The following is an 18,035-nucleotide window of genomic DNA, read 5'->3' on the forward strand; positions in this document are numbered from 1 at the left end:
CAAGATTAATGGAACCAGGCAAATTATTCTCCAGGTGATTGAGAAGGGTGGGAAATTTAGAGACTGAAATGGATCTTTGAACAGTCAGTCAATTAAGCCTTTCAGTGATTGAGAAGATAAATACTAGGACAGAATTCATTCTACCAACTGATTTCGTTACGTAAAACAAACCTACAGGATTTGAAATACAACCAAGTCTGTCTTATATTAAGAAACCAACTTAATTTTAGACCTGCCTCCAGCCCCGGATTATGTTTGGTATGAGGACAAAGAGCCATACAGCATGAATGCACAAGGCGTCAGTAGAGTGAGAAGGCTCTCTGCCAGGGAAGTTTGGCAAAGAACTCTAAGAGGAAAGGGAAATTTCTCTGTCGAATCAACTTTGGCTCTCTAGAATAGAGAACATGGAGAGAGAGGGACTAAGGAAAGCCAACCCTATTCTACTTGTTGATACCTTAACAAGCTGTGATTTTTGAAAGGGATAAAGGAGCAAAGTGTGGGTAGCCTTCTGTTCCCTTGAGTCAATCCTAATGAAGTGGGAGGTTCTTGAAGAAATTAATTTCCATTTAAATTCATGCGTGACCCTCTTCGAGAAACCTCCAAGTGTTTTGGAATTTTTGTTGAGAATTTCAAATGATCCAGCAATAATAAGGTCTTTTTTGACATGTTCTGTTTCTTTGAGTCTAAGTTTTATGTTGAATGCCTGACTTCAGCTGTAGAATTTTTTTCTCAAAATCAGAATGACTGATTTCTTCTCTGTTTATTGATTTAATATGGAAAAATAAACCATGATTCTCATACTCTCAAAAGCAATCAGTTTTTTAATCTAGGGTACTGTACTCATAGGATTCCTGTAGGAGTTGATGCCAAATTTCTTGGCAACTAAACAGTGGTTGATTCCAGGGCTTTTCTGACTTAAAAACACAGTGGTACTGCTCACCAGAAAATAGAAACCTGCTTTTCCACCAGTTTCTGAGCTTAACAAAAGGAGAGAGAAGCAGTGAAATGGGTGGGTGCATTATACAACAAAAGAAAAGAAGTCTGCGCTCTGTTCTGGCTATTTCTTATTCCTCAAAAAATAAATAAAATAAAATAAATGAAGAACAAAAATAAAGAAGCATTTGAAAAGAGTGGCATTGCTTCCTCCTCAAAAATGATGTTGATTTTCTTAATGTGGTCAACTTCTGATTACCTGTGGACAGAGTCTCTTTTTGCATGTTATCTGCACAAAGGCCTACTGTACCATAGTGTCCTACTAAAGAGTAATTAGCCAGAGTTGAGCTGGTTCCTGGGAATTAAAGGAAGTCACTTAAATCTTTATCCCTACTCATTTTCTGCCTCCCCTTCCGAGAGAGACAAGGGAGTACTACTCATAGCATCTGACTTTCTTTTGTTTTCTCCTGATCATTATGATGCTACCCTGATCATTTTTTCTCAAGATAAACCTCTTTTTGGTTAAAATGGAAGTATACAAAGCTGAACTGGATATTTGCTTCCACTCAATGTGACATTTATATTCTTATAGCCCCAAAATAAAACTCTGAATTTAGTTCCTTTTTGTTTTAAACTGAAAAAAAAAAAAAAAAACTCTGTTATTGTGACCTTTATGCTCTGACTTTTTCATACATCCATTGTTAATTACAAGATAGCTCTAATTCCTCAGTTTTGCTGGTTAGCCTGGGATATTTTTCAGTTGTGTTTAATCTGAGTTTAATTTTAACCACAATTTGTATTTTTGTATGATTTATATCCCTGTGGTTTTTTTTTGTTGTTGTTGTTGCACATTTGTTTTCTGAATGGGCCTATTGCCAACCTCAAGTCTTATGTCCCAATGCTTGATTTTTTTGTTTGTTTGTTTGTTTAAACCAGCTGATCCTAGTCCCTTTTTAGAGCTTGACAGTCATGATTATATATGAGTGTAGATTTTTTAATGTGAGATAATGTTATCTTTTAAAATGATTTCACTACCGGACTTACAAGAGGGTCCTAGAATACAGGTTCACTGCTGTTACTCCAGCTTTTCTTCATTATAAATGGTGTACTATATTTTCTTTTCCTGTTTTGAGTTAAAGGCATTTTCTCTGGCTGAAATGTTTACCATAAAGTTGTATTCTTTAAACTTCCTACCTTAAAAATGTCAAGAGATCTTAGATGTTTTGAAAAATGGATTTTCAAATTTTATGTATAAAGACATTTTGTTAAGAAAATGTTTCTGGATTAACATTTTATCAATTAAATTATATTTGTATTTTATGCCCCATCTATGTTCAAAATAATTTGAGGCAACTTATGTTGAAGTTATTTATAATACACCCACCAAAATCCTAAAATGGAAAGAGATGGAAAATGTTAGATGTTGGCAAGGATATAGAACAAGTGGAACTTATTGTACACTGCCAGTCAGAGTATAAATTGCTGAAACCACTCTGGAAAACTGTTTGGCAGTATCTACTGAGCTGAACATAGGTGAATCCTATGAGCAGCAATTCTGTTTCTTGCTTTATACCCTACAGGCGTGTATGCATAAGTTTGCCACATGGGATGTACTAGAATATTCACAGGAGCACCAAAGTGTTTATTATGCAAATACTCATTGTTATGGATTGAATTGTGTTGTATCCCCCCAAAATTCCCAAGTTTAAGCCCTAATCCTAATGTGCTTGTATTTGATCTTTTAAAGAGTTAATTAAGGCTAAATGAGGTCTTTAGGATGGGCCCTAACCTAATATAACTTGTGTCCTTATAAGAAGAGGAAATTTGAGCAAAGACATGCATACATGGTAGAAAGGCCATATGAGGACACAGCAAGATGATGGCCATCTGCAAGCAAAGGAGAGAGGCCTTAGGAGCAACCACTTCTGCTGTACCTTGAGCTTGGACTTCTAGCCTCTGGAACTGTGTGAAAATCAAGTTCTGTTGTTTAAGCCATTCAGTATGTGGTATATTGTGGTGGCAGCTCTTGCAGATGAATGTGCTCATCAACAGGAAAATGATAACAAATTGTGATATTTTCATACAATAGAATACAGTACATCAACAATAAACAAACTACTTTTACACACATCAATATAGATGAAACTCAGAAGCATAAATATTGAATAAAATAAGTCAGGCAGGGCTGGGTTATAGCTCAGAGGTATAGCACTTGCCAAGCCACTCAAGGTCTTGAGCTCAATCTCCACGACTGCAAATCAGTCATTCAGTTTTTAAAAAGGAGAAGCCAGGCACATGTTAATAAGGAAAATAAGCTTATATGAAGCAATATGTACTTTACATTCAAAGTGAAAATGTTTTAGGATTCACACTTAATAACTCCACCAGTCAGTTCAAAATGAAAGGCATTTTCCTATAGTAATATCTACTGGGAATTTGGAAACACATTTTCTAGGATTCCCCAACTTTCCAACTGAATGGTTGCCCCTAACTCTTCTCTAGTTCTTCATGCCAGAGGACTGCAGGTTTTTATTGGAGTTTTAGCCACCCTAAGCAGTACTGCCCACACTGTTGTTCCTCACTCTGAAAGCAAGCCCTCAAGTATATCCTGGAAAACGAACAAAGGGAATATATTTTTTGAGTTCTCACATGTCTGAAAATATCTTTTTTTATAATTTTGAAAATATATTTGTTTTATTTGATTAATCATTTGACTCAGAATGTGTAATTTAATAATAAAGTTCCCTTAAAATGTTTTAGACACTATTTTTTTTTAAATATTTATCTTTTAGTTGTAGTTGGACACAATACCTTTATTTCACTTATTTATTTTTTATGTGGTGCTGAAGATTGAACCCAGGGTCTCACACGTGCGAGGCGAACGTTCTATCGCTGATCCACAACCCCAGCCCTAGACACTATTATTTCAAGTTTCTATTATGGCTTTTGGAAAGTTTGATGTGAATTTGTTTCTTGACGCTTAATGTTTGACTTGTTTTTTCCTCTTGAAATTTTTAGTTTTCCTGATATTGCATGATTATTATATATATATATATATATATATATATATATATATATATATACACACACACACACACACACACACACACACACACACATATATGTATATAAAATATCTTGGAATGGAGCTTTTTAATGTTTTTTAAAATTTATTTTTCTTTTCCATTCTTTGTGCTAGCTCATTCATTGGATCCTGCCAACTTAGAAAGTAATAGCTTTCAATTCTAGGACATTTGATTTTTTTATTCTTTCCTACTTTTCTTTCCCCATATTCTTTGGAACTCCTTGTAGTTAGATGTTGATCCTCTAATTTTATTTTCTCTTCTATTTTCCATCTTTTTTGCTCTATTTTACAAAAATTTCAACATTCTCTTCTAGTTCTTTTCCTGAATTTTTGACTGAGAGCTCTAGTCAGAGCTTTTTCCTATGTCCTAGTTATTCACTTGACCGCAGTATCCTTGTTTGTTTTATGGATACAATTTCTTCTTCTTTCTAGGCATTTTTGAGAGTATATGTTTTCCTTTTGCTTTCTGTGGTCTTTTTCTTTGCTTCTTTCCAAAGACCTTTTTTTTTTTTTTCTGTATCTTTGTCTTTTTTCCTAAAAATTTTCCTTAAATCCCTGGGGAAAAAACTTAGCCATCCATTCATACTTATAAATTAGGTATTAAAAAACTGATTAGAAGTTGTGTGTGTATAAGCAGGGTTTTAATGATTGGTTAGGCTTCACTGCAAGGTGCTAAGGTGGCTAATCAGATTTTTCCATTAGAGAACCCCACTAGCAATACCTGCCAAGTCTTTTGGCTATTCAGTTTCCTCCAGAGGTAAATCTTTCTTTCTCTTTCCTGGGATAGACACTTCACTGGTAGTGTCCTAGATACTGAAGAGGTAAGGGCAGTTGGTTTCATTGTAAAAGATGTAGGATTTCTGTATGCTATCTCCCCTGCTTTGTTTTTATTTATTTTGCAGTACTATGGACTGAATCCAGAGGCACTCTACCAGTGAGCTACAACCTGAGCCTTAAAGTTTTAATTTTGAGACAGGGTCTCATTTAGTTGCTGAAGTTGGCCTCCTACTTGCAATCCTCCTGCCTCAGCCTCCCAAGTAGCTGGGATTATAGGTGTGCACCACCATACCTGCCCTTGCCCCTTTTATTTTCTTTAAAAAAATATTTTTAGTTGTAGATGGACACAATACCTTTATTTATTTATATGCAGTACTGAGGATTGAACCCAGTGCCTCACATGTGCTAGGCAAGTACTCTACCATTGAGCTACAAGCCAAGTCCTCACCCCCTTTCTTTTTTTTTAATATTTATTTTTTAGTTGCAGTTGGACACAATGCCTTTATTTTATTTTTATTTTTATGTGATGTTGAGGACCGAACCCAGGTCCTCGAACGTGCCAGTTGAGCGCTTAACCGCTGAGCCACAACCTTAGACCCTTACCCCCTTTCTTAATTGTTAAAATTTACCCAGCTGGTAAACTTACCAGTTTCTGCTCGACTAGAATTGGATTAGGAATCTTGTTGTACCAGTAGAGGAAAGGAATCAAAGGAACCGCTATTGCCTTATTTTCAAACAATGCCTCCCTTTCCAGCCGGACTTTCAGATGTGTCTGGTAGCACCAAACCTTTGAAACGGTCTTTGTTGCGAACTGGCTTGCTTCATTTGGGCCCAGCACCCTGACTCACCTTACAATTAAAAAAAAAAAACAAACATTTTAAAATTGTTGATGGACCTTTATGTTATTCATTTATTTTTATGTGGTGCTGAGAATAGAACCCAGTGCCTCACACATGTGAGGCAAACACCCTACCACTGAGCCACAACCCCAGCCTAGATTTCTGACTTTTTAACCTGCTCTTCCAACTAAGGAATCAATGCCAGTCTGCTTCTTCTGGGCTCTCCTGATTTTTCCAAGTGATTATCTCAGATACCCTTTCCTCTCTAACTTGTCTTTGGGGAAGGCAAATCATCTTCTCTCTCAAGGGGAAGGAAGGGAAAAGACATCACAAAAGCTGAACACAAAGGCCAGTGGCCCCCTTATAAAGACCCTTGTGGTGTGGGGAAGGAGAGAAGGTGGCGGAGGATGGGTGATGATTGAAGTAGGGCTGCCAGTATAACGATGAGGGCATGAGTGTAGACCCAGTTATTGGTGGCTCATTGGCAGTTCTCTCTAGGAAGCACTTTTAGCTATTAACTTTGTGTCTTAATTGCAATGCTAGGACAAGAGGCAAAAGTTGCTCAAAAACTGCATAATATTCCATTGTATGGGTGTATTCAAATGCACTTAACCAAAAATCCCATTCACTGGATATTTAGGTTCTTTTCCACTTTTGTGATGTTAGAAGCAATGTTACAGTGAACCTTCTTCAAGTAGTTAACTATTATTATTCCGTAGGTGAAATCCCTATGTTGGAATAGCCAGGTGTTAACGATATGTGTGTGTTTAGTGCTTTTATTACAGTTTATCTGGTTACCCTGAAATCCTGTACCAGTTTTACATTCCTTGCAACATAAGAGTTGTTGTCCTCTCTCCCTCCGCCAACCTATGTTTGCTACAGGATATTTTATCTTTTTCCTTATCTCTGCCAGTTTTGGTAGAAGAGTGGCAGCTCATGATTTTTCTTTGCATTCATTATTACTAGTAAGAATAAATGATTTTACATCTGTTTCTTGACCATTGAGCAATCTTTTTATGCAGTTTGCCTGTTCAAGTCCTTTAACAGTTTTTCTGATGGTGTATTCAACATTTTTTTTTAATCTGCAGGAATTTTTAAATACATTGATAGTATTATTAATCATTTGCCTTAAATATTGCTACTGTTCCCAATTTGGTACTGCCTGGTTTATTTTATTTATAATTCTTTCTGTTTTACAGAAAATTTATATTCTTTTGTATTCAGATTAGATAAATGAATTATCTGAGTCTCAGTATTCTCTTCTGTAAGGTTGGGATAGTGTACATAAATTAACTGCTATGGGATTTTTGTTCAACAAATGATAGCTTTTGCCATTCTCTTTTGATACACTGAAATAGACCAGAATCACCTAAAATTTTTACTAGAAGTACAAAACATACCCAAAGATGTTTAAACTGGATATGAAATGTATAAGAAGGGAAACTCCAAATCCTTTATACTGTATAGACAGGAAATTGAATTTTTTCTTCTTTACTTTTCTAATTCTTATCCTTAAAATAAATTTAATGAACTCCAATTGCTATATCTCCTTAAGTAGAAAAACCTGAAGTCTGAGTGGAGAAAGGGGAGGGTGAGAAAAATAGTGTCTTCTTCTTCTTCTTCTTCTTTTTTTTTTTTTGGTGCCACTGAACCACATCCCCAGCCCTTCTTTATATTTTTATTTAAAGACAGGGATTCACTAAGTTTCTTAGGACCTTGCAAAGTTGCTGAGGCTGGCTTTGAACCTGCAATCCTCTGGCCTCAGCATCCCGAGCCCCTGGGATTGCAGGCATGCACCACTGTGCCCAGCCAGAATAGTATTTTCTTACAAGTTATTTGTTAAGGAATTTTGAATACATATTTCTCACAAGGATTTCTTTCATGGTATCCTTTTTTATTTTATATCAATCTAGACACATCTACAAAAGTCCAAAGCATACATTAGCCCTTTCTGCTTTTCAGACTATATGAAGATGGGGTCCCATCCTCCAGAGCAGTAGAACTTTAGTTCAGTTGCTTACTTACTCCCTTGAGGCCAAGTACAAGTTGGCATACATTGTTAACAGTCATAAATGACATAAACTGCTTCTATAAACTGTTTTTTAGGCTACTTAACACCAATATTTAATTTTTTGTTGTAGATAGACACAATATCTTTATTTTTTTAAATTTAATTTATTGTATGTGGTGCTGAGGATCGAACCCATTGTCTCATGTGTGCAAGGCAAGTGCTCTACCACTGAGCCACAGCCATAGCCCCAACACCAATATTTTTTTAGTTTGTATTTTGTAAAGTCTAAGTGACTTTTGGTAGTATTATAGAATTTTTATAAGACACTGTTACAATAAAATAATTTTGTTATTTTATATAAAATTTCACAGTTTGTGAAATCACATAGTAAATTCACAGATTTTATTTTAGTAAATTCACAGACTTAGAGGATATGGTCTGAAGATATTCTATTGAGCCACATTTTAATATTTTATTATATTAGAACAAAGGGTAAGAGATCACCATTGAGGAAGTTTGTAAGCTATTGTTGTTTATTCACCAAATAGGTATTTGGAAGCCCGTCATCTGTCTTAGTTATTTTTCAGAATTCATGGCTATCCTAAGGAAAGGTTAACTTTTTGTATGTGTGATACTGGCATTCTACAACTGAGCTATATCCTCAGTCATTTTTATTTTATTTTGAGACAGATTCTCACCAAGTTACTGAGACTGATCTCAAACTTGGGATCCTCCTTCCTCAGCTTCCCATATTGCTGGGATTGTATGCACACACCACTATGCCCAACCCAAGGAGAGGTTAACTTCTAAAAGCCAGCAAACATTCTGGGTGACTGACATAACTCTCTCCTATCCATAATCCTTAAAAAGTAGATCACTTTTTAAATAGTTGTGTTTGTGAACATTCTCATTGCAAGGTGGAATGATTACAAGTGATATCTAAAAACATACATGAGATTTCATGGGCATTGATGTTGCCATTAGCTTATAAAATTTCTTGATACATTTAAATTAATTTTTGTCTATAGTCACTTTTTCTGAAGTGTCATTTTATTATTTTAATGTAGCTTATTCAATTGTTAATACAAAACTTCATGAAATTCAAATAGTATTACAAAGTTAACCATTGCAAATATTTTTAAGATCTTTTGTGGTGAAGTAGTTACTACTTGGAATATAGTAATTCCAAACCCTTCATAATGATAACGTGCTTGCTGCATTTTAAAGAAATTTGCTCTAGAACAGTTGAAGAATCAGTTGTTTATGTGTAAAATGCCAGCCACCTGGTAAGTATCCCCAGGGAGAATGATTTTCTCTAATTTAAACTTAGTCTAAAGAAAAGATAACCTCTTGTATTAATTTTCAGTAAGACTTTATTAAAGTACATATCCAGAATCTAGTTCAGTTGCTTTCAGAACTAGTTAAGAGTGATTTGCCTGTCAAAATTAAACATATTGGCAGGTCATCCTGTCTATATTTGTATGTAGAATTGGAGTAAAACTTACATTTTCACTTGAAGTGTTTTTTTGAACAGTTTCTTTCTTCTAGCAGTTATATTATTTTATTGACTGTTAATTTATCAACTCATTTAAAAAAATGTGAGAGGAAAAAAAGGCCACAGCATTATCACATTTCTATATATGTGTTCCCTAAACCATATGGTGATTTCTAATTAGAATACAAAAGATTGTGTGATGAGACTAACTTCATAAGTAGCTGTGATGGTGGGCATCACAGAGAGAGTTTTTTTCTGGAATTTCCAAAAAGGACACTTTTGAGAGAAACTGTGGTCTGTAATTGTCCTTATACTAGAAGTCTGATAAAGTTATTGATGTGTAGATCAAGTTGGTATTTTGAAGCTAGTAATTTAACTCTGGATGCTTGATCCTCACAGTCAGTAGCTTGACTTGATTTTTCTTTTTTTTTTTTTTTTAAAGCAGCTTCAATATTTAATTTCACATGTACCCTCTCACTAGAGATTTCAAAGGATACTTTGCTAGATGCTTGACTGCCTTGTCTATTTGCTCTTGTTTTGCATGCAAGAGAGAGCCAGAAGCTTTCTTCTCATTGTGTACACATAGTATTAATGGATTTACTCTGCCTGTATCGTCTCATTACTGGAAACAGCTAGAAGCACAGAAGTCTTTCAGTGTATGCAAATAAGGCAGAATCATCTACCTGAGAGTTAATATTCTCTGCTTTTAAGTGTATTCTAAATCTAATGTTTGTATTTAGAGCATAACATCCTGTTCTCTTTTTTTATGGGCAAAAAGCTAAGCAGGCTCAGGCAGCTGTTTGATGTTGGCTTCAAGTGTTATTAATTTCATATTCTATTATTCTTTTCACTGTAGCACAAGTGAAGCTGATGTGGAGGCTGTCATGGATAAGTTGTTTGATGAGCTGGCTCAGAAACAAAATGATTGTACGTAAGTTAATTTCTCTTGAAAGAGAATACATTTAGAACACAATGCCCAATCTCCACTGACCAATTAATAAGTTCCATTGCTGTATATGGGTTGATGCCACGCTCAAGTGGCAGTCATTGTATCAGCATTTTGTCTAATTTATGTGTTGAATCATGTGCTATTATTCATCAAGCTATGCATTTCCTATCTGTAAGAGATGAATTTTATAGTAATTATCCAGACAAGATTGAGTCTTTGTTCATGTTCCCATAGTAACTAGACCAAGGATTCTAAAAGTGCAAGGCAGAGAGCTGCGGCTGAATAAAGCCTGTGGAACCGTTGCCGACTGCACATTTGAAGAGCTGTGTGAGAGAGTAAGTATCCAGGCACGTCCAGACTCATTGGCCTTTTCACATGTTAAAATACTTCATGTTTTCCTCTGCCTCTTTCAGATTTTAAAATACTATTCACAGAGTCAGAACTGTTTTTAAAGTCTCATTAAGGGAAATACTCATCTATATTTTCCATGTGCTTTTTATAGATGTTGGCATGAAATTTGCTCTTAGAGGGGCTCTAAAGCAAAATTAGAAATGCAGAGAGAACTGCCAACTGTTGCTGAGAGCAAAAATAAAATCAGTTTAGGACTATTTTGTAAAAGTCGCACATGAGGGATTTTTTAAAAATTCAAAGTGAAGTTAATATGTGGGAAAAAGAAAGATGGAGTAATATCACCTTGTTCTACAAAACGTGACATAAAGAATTCTCATTCTTATACCCATTGCTCATTTGCTATACCATCATATCTGACCTTTTTTTTAGGCCAGGGTCAAAGAAAGTGAATTTCTAAAACTGTGATATCTCTACTATGTCAGAAATAACACATTCCACAAATAAAATACATGCATATACATACATTCAGGTAAGAAAGACTTCACCGGTCCTGGTGGTACTCACTTTAATCCCAGCAACTTGGGAGACTGAGGCAGGAGGGTCACAAGTTCAAGGCCAGCCTCAGCAATTTACTGAGTCCTTGTCTCAAAATAAAAAATAAAATGGGCTAGGGATGTAGTTCAGTGATAGAGTGCCCTTGAGTCAGTACTGCAAAGAAAAAAAAAAGGAAGATTTTGCAGATTCATTTTAGATATGATATGAATTCTGGCTTTTCAAAATTCTGGAATTCTCAGTATTCAGTGGATATTTAGTGTGTTTACTCATGAAAATCTTGAGAGAAACAAATCCAAATTAGATATAACTTTAAGTATAACTCCTTAACTGACATTTAGAAATTATCACTCCAGTTGGCCTCTGATTTATTTAGACTTTTAAGTAACTAAAGAAGAGTTTGCCAGTAAGAGGAAATAGAAAGTACTTATTTATACCTACCAGCCATTTTATGAGTACTCTTCTTGAAAATTAATGACTTAATTACTTCTAACCAAAAGTAATATTTAAACCAGAGAGATGAATCCAATCTACAGTCATTTAGCACTTCAGAACCAATGAAGTTTGTGATCAATTAGGATCCTTTGACAGAGTGGTAACACTAGTCTCTGTTAGCAATCCCATTCTGGCTGATATAGACTCTTCAGACTTCTACTGGACTTGTCTCATTAAGGTCCTAATAACCTAGTAACTTCAGACAAAATTCTTTCAAAGTCTTCGTTCAGGTTTTACTCACTTTACCAGTGAGAAATGCACTTGAGCGGAATCTTGTGCATTCAAAAGATACTTTCCGACTGCAGAAAGGCACCCCACTGAGGAGAAGGAAAGGACAAGAGGGGCCAGGCCAGTGGTGCAGGTGACTCAGGAAGCTGAGGCAAGAGGATTGCAAGTTCAAAGCCAGCCTCAGCAACTTAGGTCCTAAGCGACTTAATGAGATTCTGTCTCAAAATAAAAAATAAAAAGGGCTGGGGATGTGGCTCAGTGGTACAGTACCCTGGTTTCAATCCCTGGTTTACCTCCACACCACCACCCCCCCTAAAAAAGGAAAGGACAGGAGGGTGCAAGGGTGCTCTCTTGGAGCAAATACTGAGCATTTCTCTGTATTGTTTTTTATATGCTCAGGAGACTGTTATATTCTTTCAGGAAACTTACCATCCAAAAAAAGGCTACCTAGAACCAAAATCTTCATTGTCTGTTTACTGTATGATGGTGATGGGAAGAAGGTTAATTGGGATTTCATCTTGAAAAATGAAAATAAGACTTGTAAAAATAAGTCGCTTTTATTTTATTTGACAAAATGTGGATTTTTAATAGCTATGAATTAAACTCTTAGAATAAACAGTGAACGAATTTGTGTTTATTTTTGGCATAACTTTCTTGACAAATTCTAGGGTGATAAACTCTTCATGGTTTGGTTGTTCAGTCACACAGAAAATCATTTTTATAAAGACATTTAAGGATTTCATCCATTTTCTTGAAATCCTTTAACTTTATGACTATTTGAATTAATTGTTTTCTTTTTAAAAAATGTTTTGTTTTAATTAGTTATACATCATATATAATGGAGTATAATTTTTCATTCTTCTGGTTGTACATTATGTAGAATCACACCAGTCCTATAGTTACATATGTACATAGGGTAATAATGTCTGATTCATTCTACTATCTTTCCTATCCCCATGCCCCCTCCCCTCCCTTCATTCCCCTCTACCTAATCTAAAATAACTCTATTCTTCCCCTAGCCACCCCCCTCATTGTGTTTTTCTTTTGAAGTTTTCATGGTGTCATTATCTCTGTTGATTTTTTTCTTCTTCAGGTTAGACAGATCCTAATCAGTGACTTTTGCATCCATAGATTTGCCCTTTATCTACATTATAATTATCAGATGTTTACTATATCGACCACCTCTGAATAATCAACAAAAGACACTCACATGAGCGTTAGGGTTAGTTCCCAGTATTAAGCTATGAGCGGTGTTTGAGGAAAGGCTAAATTTTTAAGTGGTCAGTTCATTTGGGACTGTCTTCTTGTTACAGTGATTTTGCATTTCTTTGCAGCCTTATAATTCTGACAATCCAGATATTGAAAACTTATGTGAAGAGGACCCTTGAAATCATTCAACTTCAGATGTGGCCTAAAACTGTTAATTAATTATAATGATCTTATGAGCCAGGGTAAATACTTGCCCAAAAAAATTCTGTAAAGAAAATATTGCATTCATACCAAGATAAAGAAATAGGCATGTGGTGTGACTGGGATGGTCCCAGCTTTAGATTGCATAAGTTGGTCTTCTGGAAGGCTTTTGAAGCCCAAAATCCATTCAGTGTCCACTACTGATGTCATGGTGAAAAAGACCTTGACAAGGAATGAATGAGCAGACAGTTTGTAATTATTATTTTTAAGCCATGGCTCTTTCCAAGGAAGAAACTAATATGTTCTTAGACTTTTAAATATATTAGGTAGAAACTTACCTATTAGTTTCATAATAAGGTAAAAGAAGATTTTAACTAGAAGTTCCTGCTGTGAGTCAAAGGCAAAAGACCTTAGGCATTCTGCTTTTTATGTGTCTCTTTCTTCCCTGTTCCAAATGCAGTCTCTAGGGTCTGTAATCTTTTAGATTACCATCTAGCTTCTTGGTATCTCTGGGATTCTTTTTTTTACAAGTCTATAATTCATCGCTGTCATGCTCAGAGAAGCAGTTCCAATGAGGAAACCCTATAGCACCTTCATAATAATAATAGCTAACAGAGCTATGCATCAAGTGCATTCTAAGCACTGTTATGTATTAATTTATTTAATACTTAAAATAGGTATCGTTGAGGAGCCAAGATGTTATTTTCCTAGGGTTACACAGCTGGTAAGTGGCAAAGCCCAGGCTTGAACTCCTTGGTAATTTGGGAGCCAGATTCTGGCCAGTTTTTTTTTTTGTTGTTGTTTTTCTTTTTAAATCACTACATGATATCTGAAGATGTTCTGGACAAGTTCTGCTTCAAATCATTAAAATAATTCAAATTCTGCTGTGAAGTCCAGTCAGATACTTTGTGAATTTCTACATCTAAGCTAAGCTTTGAGACTTTTGTGGAGCATGAAGCTGGCTGGGGAACAGACACCCTCCAGTCCTGAGAGCCCACCTCTATGCTGAGAATGTTAGCACAGAGCACAGAGCTGTCCAAACCACATGCCTTTGCTTATCCACTGTGAATCAATACAGCTATTGACCCCTGCATCCTCCTGAAGGCTGTGTCTGACCTGTACCTCCAGGATGGGGGCTGTAAGCATTTGGCAGCTTTCATCCTTTTTACTCTTTAATAAAAATGTTACTATTTTCTGTCCCTGCCATGATATGAAAAAGATTGTGAAGTGCTGCATTAGAGAAGTGTGGGTGGGTAAAGGAAAGCATGTTTGAGTGTTTTTTGTTCCCTGCCATTCCCTCTGTATGAGAGCTGTAGTAAAGAAAAATGAAGCTGATTCATCTCTCTGGACATGCTGTGAGCTTTCAGGCTTTCTTCCTTACCTTGGCCTTATTATGTGGCTTCATCAGAGGGTAGTGGAGAAGTCAGAATTATAGTTACTTAAGCCAGTGGTTCTCAAAATGTGGCTCATAGACCTTGAGGGGTTCCTGAGATCCTGACTTCAGATGTCTCTGAGGTCCAAACTCTATGTGAATCCTAGGACACTTCTTGCCTTTTTCTTTTTCACTGTGGTGACATTTATAGTAATGGTGCTAAAGGAACATTAGGTGACACTGCTGAATCAAGTGTGAACCAAAAACTGTGGCAGCAAACCATATTGCATTCTTCATTGCCCATGTACTCACAGTAAAAACCAACAGCAACAAAACAACAACAAAAAACCCAGTTCCATTTAAGTATATCCTTGAAAAAGCAGTAAAAACTATTAATTTTGTTAAATCTCAACGTGACATTCCTTTTTCAGTATTCTTTGTGACAAATGGGAAATTCCTATAATGAAACACTTATGCCAAATACAATGAAGGTCTTGGGCAAAAGCACTCAGGTCTGTAATCTTTTGAGTTGCAAGCTGAACTAGCCACTTACCCCCATGCCCACCCCATAAGATACCATTTTGCTTAAAAGACTTAGTGATAGACAAACTGGTTTTTGGCAGACATTTTCTTACAATGTTTGATAGACATTTTCTTGAAAAATGAATGAAGTAAGATTGTCATTTCAAGTAAAACAACTGACAATATTTATTACCAGTGATAAAATTTGAGCAAACAAATGAAAACTAAAATTTTGGATAACTTGTTGCTTCCATCATAAATTTGGCAGCTTTCCAATTCTTAAATATTTTTTTCTGATGACATTAATGGTGATATTAACAAATGCAGTGTTTTTATAATAAGATAACTAAATGTGTTAACATTTGAAAGGTCTAACTTATTAAATTAATGTTTTCCAATAACCAGTTCATACTCTTTAAAATCACTCAGGACAAAAGAACCATTTGAAATGTGAGAAAGACTAGTGGAATATAACAACTCAAGAAGTATACTGGGGGCTGGGGATGTGGCTCAAGCGGTAGCGCGCTTGCCTGGCATGCGTGCGGCCTGGGTTCGATCCTCAGGACCACATACAAACAAAGATGTTGTGTCCGCCGAAAACTGAAAAATAAATATTAAAAAAAAAAAAGAAGTGTACTGTTGGGTTGGGGCTGTGGCTTAGCGGTAGCGCACTTGCTTGGCATGTGTGAGGCACTGGGTTCGATTCTCAGCAACACATATGAATAAATAAAAAAAAAATAAAGGTTTATCAACAACTAAAAATATATTTTAAAAAAGAAGTATACTGTTACTGTTTTGGATTCTATTTTGCAACTAACATTTTAAAACTACCTCTTGGGCTGCAGATGTAGCTCAGTGGTAGAGCAATTCCCTCGCATGAACATGGCCCTAGGTTTGATTCCCTAGTACATCAAAAACAAAACAAAACAAAACAAAACAAAAACCAGAAAACTCCACAAAACTACCTCTTGTCAAGTTTTTATAAATTTTTAAGTAGACTTTATTTTTTTAGAACAGTTTTGGAGTTATTGAGAAATTGTGAAGAGTTTTTATCTGCTTCCAAATCTAATTTCCCTTCTTATTAACATCTTATATCAGCATGGTACATTTGTTACAATTAAGGAAACAATATTGATACATGGTTATTAATATAAAGTCTATACTTTTCAGACATTATTAAGTTTGGCCCTGTATCCTTTTTTCTATCCCAGGGGCCCATCTAGGACTTCATATTACTTTATCATGTTTTTTCAGCTTCTCTTGAGTGTGAAAGTTTCTTAGATTTTTCTTATTTTTAGTGACCTTAGCAGTTTTGACGGGTACTAGTCAGGTATTTTGTTGATTCACTTGGAATTTGTCTGACATTTTTCTTGTGATTAGTCTAGAATCATGGGTCTTTGGGATTAGACCACAGTTGTCAAATGCTATTTTCTTTCTTTTGATGCTGGGTTTGATGCTGGGGTTTGAACCCAGAGGCACTCTACCACTGAGCTGTATTCCCAGCCCATTTTTAAATTTTTATTTTGAGACAGGGTCTCACTAAATTGCTTAGTGTCTCGATACATTGCTGAGGCTGACCTTGAACTTTAGATCTTCCTGCCTTAGCCTCCTGTGTCATTGGGATTATAGGCATGCGCCACTATTCCAGGCTCAGGTGCTATTTTCATCAAGGAATCATACGGTTAATTTATCACCACTGATGTTAACCTTCATCAGACTTGTCTGAGATATCATTTGTTAGGTTTTTCCATCCTAAGGTTACTATCTTCCTCCCTCTTCTTAGGGTTCTCTTTGGAAAAAAACTTCTTGTTGAGTTTTCATGAAACATCAAAGAAGAATATCTGCAATTAATTTGGTGGGGCTAATATAATACTTTTTTATTTTCCAACTGCATATCTAAGGTCAGATTTTCTTATTTACCTCAACTAAAGCAACTTAATTGCAATAAATTGAATGTAGGAACAGATATGAAAATCCAGCTGTTTTCTATTATGCTACACATTAAAACGATTTTGTGTGTGTGTGTGTGTGTGTGTGTGTGTGTTGTACTGGGGCCTTGTGCATGCAAGGCAAGTGCTCTACCAACCAAGCTTTATCCCCAGCCCTTAAAGTGACTTTTAAAATGTGAAACAGTTATTACTTTCATTTTGGAAAATATTATTATTTTTATAAAAAATTTATGTTATGATGGATTTAATATAATGGTTTTACCATTGTTACTTTAAGTGAATGGATAAAGATTTTAAATTTTTCTCAGTTTTAATTTCTAATACAATAAACATCAGGAAAGAAAGCCACATAAATAAAGGCTCTTTGGATTCTTCAATAACTTTTAAGAGTATAAAGGGGGTCTTAAGACCAAAATGTTTGAAAACCATTTGCTTTAGGGTTAAAATTTTGTGAACCAAAAATGAAAGAATCGTTTTCAAAGAAAGCAAGCCAATGCTAAATTCTAAAGACTTAATGAGTAAACTGGCTGTACCTGAATTTTCCTTATTGAGAAATATAATTTTTACACCTGCAGGAAATTGTTTCCTCAACCAATAACAGTGCTCATGAGTAACTATTTGCAAGAGCAGTTTGTTTTTTGTGTCTTAAAAATAATGACAGGTAGCCAGGTGTGTTTGCAAAAAGTCTGGGCAGAATATATATCAGTTGATGCATATGCATGGTATATACATTGCTCACTGTCAACTTCTTGTTTGCTAGCTTTCTTCTTTTGTTCTTAGTCCTCAAGAAAGAAAGTCCATTACATATATGTATTGGCCATCATCTATCTATTAATCTTAGTTATATTGCATCAGTTGCTGGGTGCAGTGGCACACACCTATAATCCCAGCAGTTTGGGAGGCTGAGGCAGGAGGATCGTGAATTCGAAACCAACCTCAGCAACAGGCTCTATGAGACCCTGTCTCTAAATAAAATACAAAATAGGGCTGGGGATGTGGCTCAGTGGTTGAGTGCCCCTGAGCTTAATCCCTGGTACCAAAAATAAATGAATTATATATATATATAT

General features: G+C 35.6%; 1 protein-coding gene across 3 annotated transcripts in view; it reads left to right on the forward strand.

Moving 5' to 3' along the window:
* Window positions 1-18,035, forward strand: part of Afg1l (AFG1 like ATPase) — a 198,995-nt gene that overhangs the window by 149,404 nt on the left and 31,556 nt on the right. For all 3 annotated transcript variants that reach the window (XM_048784887.1, XM_015499929.2, XM_048784924.1), the window contains 2 exons: window positions 9,997-10,067; window positions 10,324-10,424. In XM_048784887.1, coding sequence (XP_048640844.1) covers window positions 9,997-10,067; window positions 10,324-10,424 — 172 coding nt within the window. The remainder of the gene's footprint in view (window positions 1-9,996; window positions 10,068-10,323; window positions 10,425-18,035) is intronic.

The sequence above is a fragment of the Marmota marmota genome, unplaced genomic scaffold, assembly GCF_001458135.2.
Source record: "Marmota marmota marmota unplaced genomic scaffold, marMar, whole genome shotgun sequence".
Classification (NCBI taxonomy): domain Eukaryota; kingdom Metazoa; phylum Chordata; class Mammalia; order Rodentia; family Sciuridae; genus Marmota; species Marmota marmota.